The sequence below is a fragment of the Crocodylus siamensis genome, chromosome 5 (assembly GCF_052110815.1).
Source record: "Crocodylus siamensis isolate JL-2025a chromosome 5, ASM5211081v1, whole genome shotgun sequence".
NCBI lineage: Eukaryota > Metazoa > Chordata > Crocodylia > Crocodylidae > Crocodylus > Crocodylus siamensis.
This window is the reverse complement of record NC_143399.1, coordinates 51,989,422-52,000,809: the sequence shown is the minus strand read 5'-3', so window position 1 is coordinate 52,000,809 and position 11,388 is coordinate 51,989,422. Positions and strand designations below refer to the sequence as shown.

The 11,388-nt window shown below is 46.8% G+C and overlaps 1 protein-coding gene across 5 annotated transcripts; it reads right to left on the bottom strand.

The window, feature by feature from the left end:
* Window positions 1–3,383: 3,383 nt before the first annotated feature.
* On the bottom strand, window positions 3,384–10,016 carry LOC149864098 (uncharacterized). 5 transcript variants are annotated; one of them, XM_090047934.1, is made up of 4 exons: window positions 9,835–10,013; window positions 9,336–9,486; window positions 6,590–6,764; window positions 3,384–5,628 (listed from the first exon to the last, which is right to left on the bottom strand). In XM_090047934.1, the coding sequence occupies exon 4, from the start codon at window positions 5,520–5,522 to the stop codon at window positions 4,359–4,361; it is 1,164 nt and encodes a 387-aa protein (XP_089904060.1). In that variant the 5' UTR covers window positions 5,523–5,628; window positions 6,590–6,764; window positions 9,336–9,486; window positions 9,835–10,013; the 3' UTR covers window positions 3,384–4,358. The 5 variants fall into 5 exon arrangements, with proteins under 5 accessions (XP_089904060.1, XP_089904059.1, XP_089904058.1 ...); XM_090047933.1 differs by having other exon boundaries at window positions 6,590–6,797; window positions 9,416–9,486; XM_090047932.1 differs by having other exon boundaries at window positions 9,416–9,486.
* Between the last annotated feature and the right edge of the window lie 1,372 nt (window positions 10,017–11,388).

The window sequence follows — 11,388 nt, the reverse complement described above, 5'->3', positions numbered from 1 at the left end:
GCAGTTAAGCAAGCCTGTCTGGCATCACTGTTTTTGATATATCAACATGTAGCAAACCATAAAATCCTAGATTTATTACTGATTCTGGGGAACCTTGAAACCAACTTTCCATAACATTTCTAGGAGATGGGCTATTGGTCATTCTTCTAAGGACACGAACTCCATTGTTGAATGAAATTTTAGAGCATCTATACATGGGCTCTGGGGTAGAGGTGAGGGGCACTTTAATTGGAGTGGCTATGAGAACCGCTCTAATTAAAGCATATGCAGTGTCACATGTATACAGTGTCCTGTGCTTCAAACTGGTGGTGGGGGTGCTAGAACTAAAGCTCGTTCAATGAGCTTTAGTTCATAGTTTCATAGTTTGTAGGGTCGGAAGGGACCTGAGCAGATCATCAAGTCTGACCTCCTGCCTTGGCAGGAAAAAGTACTGGGGTCAAACGACTCCAGCAAGGTGTTCATCTAGCCTTGTCTTAAAGACCCCCAGGGTAGGAGCCAGCACCACTTCTCTTGGAAGTTGGTTCTACATCCTAGCTGCCCTGACAGTGAAATGTCACCTCCTGATGTCTAATCTGAATCTACCTTCTGCCAGCTTGTGACCATTATTTCTAGTCACTCCTGGTAGTGCTCGGGGGAACAGGGACTCCCCCAGTGCCTGCTGGTCCCCTGTGACTAGTTTGTAACAGGCCACTAGATCCCTCCTCAGCCTTCTCTTGTGGAAGTTGAACAAGTTCAGGTCCTGTAGCCTCTCCTTGTAGGGCCTGCCCTACTGCCCCCTGATCATGCGAGTGGCCTTCCTCTGGACCCTCTCCATGTTGTCCACATCCCTCTTGAAGTGCGGCACTCAGAACTGGACACAGTACTCCAGCTGCAGCCTGACCAGTGCCGCATAGAGGGGGAGGATCACCTCCTTGGACCTGCTTGAGATGCATCTGTGGATGCATGACAAGGTGTGGCTGGCCTTCCTGACTGCATCCCCACACTGTCGGCCCATGTTCATCTTGGCATTAATAATGACTCCAAGATCATTTTTTGCCTCTGCACTGATGAGAAGGGAGTCCCCCAGCCTGTAGGTATGGTGCTGGTTCTTCCTCCCCAGGTGCATCACCTTGTACTTGTCAGTGTTGAATCCCATCCCATTCTCATCCGCCCACCCCTGTAACCTGTCTAGGTCTGATTGCAGCCTGTTCCTCCTGTCTAGCATACTCACATCCCCCCACATCTTAGTGTCATCAGCAAATTTGAACAGGGTGCTTTTTACCCCCTCATCCAAGTTGCTGATGAAGATGTTGAACAGTGCAGGCTCGAGGACCAAGCCCCAGGGAACCCTAATGCCCACATCCCTCCAGGTCGAAAATGACCCATCATCACTCTCTAGGTGCAGCCCTCCAGCCAGTTAGCGACCCATTTGACTGTGTAGGTGTTGACACCACAGTCCCCCAGTTTTTTAATGAGAATGGTGCCCCCACTGCCATTTTGAAGTGTAGGGACACTGAATAGACATGACATGGAGGCTGCTGGAGCATACTAATTAGCAAGCTTTGAAGGAGACACCCAACATGTGTACAGGTGCTCAAAGTGATCAACTGAACTGGTGAAGCTGTAACAACTGGCTTCCTATCTGCAGTCAAAAGATACAAGTTAAAGCAGTTAGACTTGAAGTTACATGTTGCACTTAGACTATACCAAATGCCAAACTTTAAGCCTCATTAAAATGAGAACATGCTGAGAACAGTTGTACATTAAGGGTTAATACTGTTGCTTACCTGCACAGCTCTCACTTGCCACTAGAGCACGGCTAGGAGCCCGGACACCTGTGCTCTTATCTTTGCTCTCTGGGAGCAGTGCATCCTGGGATGCTGGAAGACTGCAAATTGCTTTATCTCTGTGGAGCAGACTGCTATTACCCTAACATGAGCTAGGAAGCTCAGCCCAGAGTCAGCGCTTCACCTAAAGTGGTGTAACTTTGAAATTTTTAGAGGGTATGTAGCATAAGTTAACAAGCCTTAATATATGGACACTTGCATTTAAAGTGTCTTTAGTATTGTTTAAGTGTAATGTGTAACTTCACCCTTATTCTGAGCCAAGACGCTCATAGAAAGCATTGCAACAGTGTGATACAATCAGGTCTTGTAAAACACTTTGATTAGCTGCTGTGTGGATGCAGGGTGTTGCATAAGAAAGGTTCCCTGACCTTTGCAGAAAGTTTGACCTAAGTTCTACAGATATTGGCCTGATTCCCACAGCAGTCCAGTGAAACAATACCTTTATTCAGATTAATGTAAAGACCAATATTACACTAAGTTTACAAGTAGGTAGGACCAGTATATTATCCCTTTTTACATCAGATTAAGTGTTGTGTTGCAGTACATCACACTTATTTTTAACATGCTGCAGAACTTTATACTGAATATGTGTTCAGTGAAGTGTGTAAGTTGTCAAACGAAAACCAGAGAATTTGGCAGCTGGTAAAAGAAAAGATCTTTTGGTACACAAGATTTGGGACTGTGAGAAATGGATATGAACTGGAGGTTTCTGCTAGATGAGCAATGAAACACTTACTGTTAACATTTTAAGTGCCATCATTAGGTTTCAAATGCAGTAAACCACTAAGATATATTGGGCAATTGAGACCTCTTTTGGAAGAACTATTTCAAGTATTTCAGGTTCAGGCAAGTCTTCCAGGAAAGTTTTATTTACACGTTTGAGTCTAGTCACTTAATTCTCAATGAAAGTTAAGCTTCTAAGTGTACATTTTGCATAGTATACAGAGCCCTCTGTGAAGGTGTTGTGGAAGGCTATGAACTCAAACAGTGATTTGTTAGGATAAAATTCTTCATATATAAAGGAACCAAAAATATTAAAATTTTATAATGTTATAGTGCATGTAGTAAAAGGTGAATTACTTTTTGCTTCCTTGCCACTTCTGAGTTTAAATTTTCAAACATTTGTTACTGTATTGCAGTAGGCAGAAAGGGTATATCACTAGCTCTCAACCTTTTTTGGACTCAAGGCACCCCCCAGAAGTTTTATGGGTTGACAGGCACTGAATATAAAAAAGTAGCGAATATATTATAGTGCAAAACTTTGCAGGTGGCCAGACAGGCACAAGCCTAAGCCTAAGGTTATCTGCTTATCTCCTTGCATCTTGCTTCTCTCCTCACACTCCAATGCAACATTCAAAAGGATCTTGTGGCACCCTGGCTGAGAATCACATGGGCAGATACTGTCTTCTACATAACGCACAAAGTAGCACAGATCCATACAGACCATTCATTCTGTACACACAATCCTATTCCCATTCATCAAAAAGACACACAACCCCAAATATCCCCTTAGGCAATAAGCCGCACGTATAGGCACATCTGTTAACTGTCTGATTTATTAAGAACCTGGAATTCTTTTTTAAAACAACAGACACAATGCTTTTCTTTCAAATAAAAATACTTCATTAAAAAAACATGAAAGAACACACAAAGAGAAAGTGTGGATGGGCCAACTCCAACTAAGTGGACTGTGCAGTGTTCACAAATGTCTGCAGATCTCCAAATCTAGTGCTAGAGAGCAATCCCATTTTAAACAGCGATACCAACCAATTCAGAGACGAGGACTGCAGATGAATTCTGTTTAAGCCAATGGTTCTCAACCTCAACAGACCTGATGCACCCCTTGATGGAATCAAGGTGTCCCTCAACAGACTTGTGGCATTCTGTGTAAAATGCCAGCTCTTAGTTTTATATATAGCTATACACTATATCCCTGAAATTCTTAGTTTTCACTTTTTTTGAATATAAAAAAATAATAGAGCAATCCTTCTGCTGCAAAGACCTCAAAAAGACGACAACAGAGTAGAATATTCATAAAGCTATGGATTCTTATTTGAAATTTCTGGGTTTGCCTTGTGAATCACGTTTGCACACCTAAACGTGCTAATATTGCACCCTTGAAAGGATCAGGAGGCATCCTGGTTGGGAATCACTTATCTAACTAATAAAATCCTTGAGAAAAGCTGAATTTGATTCCCACCCACCAGTTGGGTCATTTATGACAATGCATAGCACTTGTAAGGGACTCTATGCTTAAAATATCTCCTCCATTACACAATGGCAATGAAAGCTATTTCCTTTTTTAACTGATAAGGATGGGTTCAAAAACAGTCAGCACCATCTTTGTGGTCATAGATCATATAGCTCCTTATGCAGCAGTGTATCTTTACTAGGGTTATACTGGCCATCTTTAGGAAGGGGGCTCTGGATTGGCCTCTGTGTGCAGCATGGGGCAGATCTTCTAACATAGCTGAACAGGTCTCATTCAGGTAAAGGGAAATAATTGAGACTGCATTCACAGAGGCCTGCACACTAAGATTTGTCCATCCTATGTGTTCGTTCATGCCTCCTTAGAGTACCTGACTCAGTGAAGGAATGACCACAGTAAGCACAAGAGTAGGGTTTCTCCCCAGTATGGATCCGTTGGTGGCGCTGTAGCGATGCCAGGCGTGTGAAAGTCCCTCCACACTCTTCACAATAAAAAGGGCGCTCTCCAGAATGAGTCTGCTGGTGCCTTTTTAGTCTAAGTAGTTGGACAAAGGCCATGCCACATTCCTGGCATTTATATGGTTTGTCTTGCCGGTGGATCACCTTATGTTTGGATAGCAGATTGGGTTTACGGAAACCTTTGCCACATGTGGGGCAGATATAACATTTTGACTCTTCTTCCCCAGACTTCTGGTTTTCTGAAAACTGTTGATCACTGTCCCCATTACCATGCTGGTTTCGGTGCACTGTGGACCATGGGTTCCTAACCATACCACTTCCCAAAATTACCATAGAGCGCTCTATCTTGTGTACATTGCGTAGGTGCCTCCAGACATCAGCCGTGCGGATGAAACCTTTGTCACACTCTGGACATTTGTGCGGCCTTTCACTAGAATGAATGAGCTTATGCATTCGTAAGTTTGCAGCTCGGAAGAACTCTTTGCCACAGACTGGGCATCGATATGAATTCTCTGTCAAGTGGATTTGCTTGTGTTCTTGTAATTCACTCAGGTCCTGAAAAGAAGTACTACACTTCTTGCATCGATAAGCTTCTCCAGAGATGGGCTCTAGTTCCTCCTCGTCAAAATCTTCAATCAGAATGGTGTTTTCATCATCCTCACTTAATCCACCCTGAGGTTCCTCTGACTGCTCTGAGGAATAGAGTTCCAGATCCTCATCTTCACATTGCAGGTCAAAGTTGGTGCTGGAGGTGACAAAGACCCCAGTTGTGGTCTCACCTCTCTTCTGATAATAGGTCTCATAAGTTTCTTCATCTTCACACTGTAATTCTACAGGGAGTTCTTGCTTACCTGACGGTCCAGCAGGGCTGCAACTACGACTGGATGGTTGTGAGTAGTCTACCTCAACCTTGAGCTGAAGGCTAGATTTACAAGCTCCCTGCTCAGAGGTCTGGCTGGACTCATCTGAATGCTCCTCACCTGTGTCACAAGTGTCATTATCAGACTCCCAGTCTGCCTCCACATCCATCCTGTGATGTCATGCACTGTTTTCACATATGGCTTAGTTGGGTGTAAGCTCACTAGGAACTTAAGAGTCTTTCATGGCTGGTCCACAGTTCATATCACAGCCTTCCCTAAAAAAAAATATAGGATTATTTCAGAGATCACTGTAGTAGAGCTCCTTTTCTGGTGAACAGAGTAGTATCATGAATATGTGCATTAGTTTCACCATGGAAGAAATTGACTCATTCTATGGCTATGGTCATATGGAATGTTTCTAAACTTTCATAACATTAAATTATTTACTTAGTTGGATCTTACTGCAAATTAAAAAATATAATAAAACCATTTCTGGCTGATGTCACCTTAGAAAAAAGATTTAGCATGCATCTTCTACTCTGAGTATTTGGTTATCTGAAATTAGGTCTTGAGTTTCCCCTTCTTTCATAATTTAGAAATTATTCCCACATTTATTTGTACTCAACTCTTATCCACATTTATGTTGCCATCAGATATGACTTCTCTTAGGTCTGAGACCCAGACACACAAAAATGCCCAACAGCAATGCACATTTGGTCAGGATACATGGAGGAAATAGCAGAAACATGTGTTGTTGTTGGTTTTTGAGCTACTTGCATGTCTAGATTTTCCCCCATGCCTTCCTAAAATAGGCTTTCCCACTTCTGGCCCATTCAAGTTATATGGGAGTCTAATTTAAGTTTTAAATAATTGAAACTGTGTCCATTCAAGATGCTAGTCCTTACTGACTATGTTGCTTTGTATATTATTTGGCCTATTTATTCTGGTGCAGAAACATCAGATAATTCCAGGTTCCCATGAGCAAACTACAGATTTCTCTTTTCTTTCAAGAAGGTTTGGAATTGAGATATTCAAATTCAATACACTGAAACCTTAAGGTTCATCACCTTATGCCCCACCTGAAGGTTAATATTAGCACTGTTTTTACATTGCAAGGGAGAATGGATTTTCCATGAGTGAAACTAGGTGTAACAGCCACAGGCATTATCTTTCTGATGCTGATTGCATAACACACGCAGAGAGATCCAGCAATAGTAAGTAGATCAAATAACCAACCCTGTAGCAATAAGCAGCTGTATGTGGAGGCGGAGCCCAAAGAAGCTGTATGTGCACATACTGCTTCCTTACAGGTCATCTGAGACAATGAAGCACTGTGACTGCTTTGGCCCATCACCACAGCTCATAATTATGAAGCTCTTCAGGACTTTCCAGACCACTCGACAACAATCAGCTGGCACCATATAGAGAAGAAAGAGACATAATTCTGGAGAAATAATTTGTCAGAGAAAAAGGTACAAGTACAGAAATAATACAAGTCAGATACAACTACAGGAAATGGCTAGGCTGCAATGGGCAAATAATTTTGGTGAAAAGCTGGCAAAGTAAGATGAGGATGGTAATACAAGACAAATTCATTCCTCAGAATGAGGTGTTTTGATCAAGAATTTGACATTAGAAAAATAACAATAATCTTTAAGGCCGTTATTCTTGTATGTTGTTCTGTCGGACCCTATACACACTATAGGCATAAGAATTCTCTGCAGCTGGCCACCCAGAATATCTTTAAATTTCGTGGAAATGCTCTCTTTACAAATGGCACTGGACAGGAGCTGTCTGAACTGGTCCAAAGGAATCTCTCTGAACTACATGAAATTCTTGCAAGGAATGTGGTGATATCAAGTGTAGTTTAAAACAGCGTCTCTCAACCCGTGGGTCGCGACTCAAAAGTGGGTTGCAAGAATATATGAGAGTCACAAACAAATTTTAAAAATGGGTCAACAAACTTTAAAAATGGAGAAAAATGTGGGAGACTGTGGCTTTTCTCTTGCAAGGTGTCAGAGTTCTGGTCTGTAAGTGGTTGCTTGGTGCCTCCCCTGCCCCAAACACTGAGGGGCCTAGGTGGGTTGGGAGTGAGGGACAATGTGTCAGGACTGGCCATTGATGATGAGTGGTCTCATAGTCACCCAAGATATGTCTGCATGGCATAAGGCAGTGCTGTGCAGACATCAGAGCAAACCCTGGAAACAGAAGCAGTATAGCGACATCAGTGCAGTACTGTGCCCTGACTATCTAAGTCAGGGTTATCTAAATTTTGCGGGAAGCTGGAGATTACAGACATAGGAGCCACACACCACACAGGCCACAGACGTACACAGGTGGGCAGGTGCTCTACAGTTCCCTCCCAACATGCAATCTGAAGAGTGTTCTGCCTGACCCTTCTTGTACAAGGCTGCTTGCACAGCTCCCCCACACCCATGCAGCACAGGCAGCCTGCCTGGCCCTACCCACACAGCACCTGGGGAGAGTGGTCTGCATGCACAGTGTACACAGCTGGAAGTGGGGAGGGAAGTCAGGCAGCCCAGTACCCCTTCCATGCTGAATACATAGTACAAGCAGCCTAGATCTACCCCTGGCTATGAATGCCACACAGGCACCTTCCCCAACCCCCACATCCCCATACATGCCATGTGCACAGAACCCAACCATGCCTGCTCTCCTGGCTTCATGTACTACTCACCTGCAGCGCAGGTGAGCCTGGCAGCCTGGCTCCCTTTGCTGCCAGCAGCTCGGGCACTCCAGCTCACTCCTGGCCACTGGGGCAGGAGCAACTGATGGTAGGGAAGTGGCAGCTGGAAACCCACAGGTTACATGCAAACCCTTTAGGAGCCATGGTCTACCAGCTAGACAGCCATGAACTAGGAAACAGTGCTCACCAAACTGGTCCCAGCACCACATTCCTGTGGCTATATTGCTTCCAAAACTGGGAATTTCAAGTAACTGAAATTACTTTCCATTTTAAGTTGGCTGGTGACAGATGAAGTTCAACGATAACCTGATTTATTGAAACATTACCTCCAGGTACCAAGAGACAATATATCCTCATCCATGGATATGCTTTTGGAACCACGTGTAATCAATACAGAACTTCACAAACTTTCTTTACATACGGAGATAAATCTAGCTTTGTTTTCATAAACCCCCATTATATGCATGTCCTGTCAATTATCCCTTCAGTTGAATACTTATGCTTCCCTACATGTACTTCTTTCCCTCCTACTGCATTCTTTTCTATGGTCTTTTCATTTCCTCATTCCCCTCTTCAAGCTATTGTCTTATCTCCTCCTACACAGCCAAACACTTCACCGGACATATTCCGAAGCGGTAAACTGTTTCATTTTGTAGGAACTTGCCCTGAACCTGCCTGACCCAATGATGCACATGGCTTGTTCCCCACTGTAGGAATTAGGTCCGGTTTTTCAGGGCAGAGTTGCTGAGGGTTCTGCTCTTAGTAGAAACTTAGAGACTAACACATTCAGAAAGGCATAAGCTTTTCTCTATCAAAGCAATAGCTGGTACCTACAATTGCTTATGCCTCTCTGACCATGTTAATCGGAGTGCCTTGACATGTGTTACACTTACGACGTGTTAACTGCACTTGAAGCACCAGCACCTGCACGTTCGAGCAGTAAAGGATGTGTAGCAAAGACAGAGCTTCGGTTTTAAGTCGCACGCATTCAGCTGTTGTGAGACTGCTCCAAAGAGATAAAAGGTTCTTGTGGGATTAAGAAAGAGCCACTGCCCAGTGCCACAATGCAGCTGACTCAAGGCTCTGGTGCGATGCCAGGGCTTGGCCCACGAAAGAACTGTTGGCTAACTGTGCAGACGGCTCCAGCCCTGTACATCGTGGCTGGCAGGACCGTGCAACAATTCAGACTAAGCGTGAGCACGTGTTAACGCCTGCTGCCGTCCACATCACTCTCAAGCCAAGCATCTGCGGGGTGAGGAGCTGAGTACTGCCTACCCCATGCAGCCCTGCCTCGGGCGACTGCCGCTAACAACCTCCCTCAGCCTCCAGCAGCACAGGATTCATGACGTTCTCACCCTTGGCCACGGCCTGGCAGCACTGGTTGCCGGTTGCTCCATCTGCTGGCGGGAACCCTGCATCGCCAGGCCTGCGGGATGGACAGGGCAGAGTAGAGGGCTGGGTGGACCCCGCCCCACCATCAACCCCTCCCCCACACCCCACCCTCAGGCTCAGCCCCCCTCCCATACCCCGCCCCAGGATCAGCCCCCTCTCCCACGCCCCACCCTCAGGATCGGCCCCCCCCCCACACCTCCCGCCCCCAGGATCAGCCCCTCACGCCCCGCCCCCCAAACCAGCCCCTCCCACGCCCCGCCCCCGAACCAGCCCCCCGCAGGCCCCGCCCCCACCCGACAGGGAGGCCCCGCCCTTCAGCGCCCGCGCATCCCGCTCCCGTGGGGAGAGGGCGACGGTCCCCAGGCAGGCCGCGGCCGCTCACCGTGCGCTGCCGTCCGCAGCTCCAGGGGGGCCCGGCGCTGGTAGCGGGGCGGCCCCCTCATGCCGGGCCAGGCCGGGCGCCTCGCACCAGCCGCCGGCAGGGGCGGGGACGGGAGGGGCCACCACCTCCGAGCACCAGCGCGCAGGCGCCGAGGGGCGGCGCAGGCGTATTGGCCGTGTTGAAGCCGGCCCGGGGCTGCTTCCGCCTGGAGCTGCGGTGCTCTGCAGGGCTGGGGATGCCACAGCTGGACTCACGGCGCTTCGGGCCGAGCCGGGACCCTGAGCCTCGACGTGACCCGGCAGCGCTGCACCTTCTGCTCCCGCTTCACCCGGGCCCAGGTCTGGGCCTTTCCCTGCCGCGGCAGCCTGGCCCGGGCAGCTCCTCTTGCCGGGGATGTCCCTCGGGAGGGGCCCTCTGCCCAGCCTATTAGCGGGACTTAACCGGCGTTGCGAGGGCGGCAGCGTCGGGGTGCGGGGAGAGATCGCGTAGGCTGGGATCCTCATCCCTGGCTGGGATGATCTAGTTGGACAGGGTCCGGCTTTGAGCTGCGGTTCTTGACCTTTTTTGTACTATGACCCATTTGTAAACAGCGGTAGCTGGTCCCAACCCAGCGCCCCTCACTCCTGACCTGCTACCCCCAGTGCGGGGGTAGGGAGCAGCCCTTCACAGGCAGGAGCTCTGCCAGCCAGCAAGGGAAAAGCCACAGCTTCCCACACTTCTCCTGTAAAGCAGAATCCGTTTTTAAATTTTACTGATCCATTTTGAAAGTTTGTTTGCAACCCTTTCATATATTCCTGTGACCCACTTTTGGGTCAGGACCTATGGGTTGAGAAACACTGGACTAGATGACCTCCTGAGATCCCTTCCAACCCTCCTCTCTGATTCTGGTCTGCCTGGTAAAAATGACATTTCTTAATGAAGGAATGTCTTACTGCCTGGCAAAAATGACAACTTTCTTAAGTTCTGGTTCTGGATACAATTCCCACATCCTCTTCCCAGGGTGGGTTGAGCCTGCAGAGAGTACAACATTTTCCATTTTAGTTCCTCTGCATACTGGACTTAAGAGCCAATCCTGGGAATTGTGGGGTGAGACCAGAGGGCAGCACAGGACTGAGTAATAATGCTGCATGCATCTCACAGACTGCCCTTACTTTGGAGGAGGTTACCACAAATTAAGTCACCAGAATACATGAAGAGTTGTTTTAAGACAATGGGCAAAATTTCAAGATATGCAGCCATGTTATTTGTCAGAGCAGTACCTATAATCATAAAAATGAGGGTCTGAAGGCACCTCAGGAGGTCACCTAGTCCAACCCCCTGCTCAAAGCAGGACCAGCCCCAAGTAGATTATCCCAGCCAGGGCTTTGTCAAGCTGGGCCTTAAAAACCTCCGAGGACGGAGATGGAGATTCTACCACCTAAAGGGCTAGTTCAAGAGTAAAAGGAGAACGCTGTGAATAATGCATGTACATGCCAAAAAAATAAAAGGTTTTTGCTTAATCTTTATGCATTTTTAAAAGTCTTGCTTTGGTAAAGCTATTTCAAAATGCCAAGG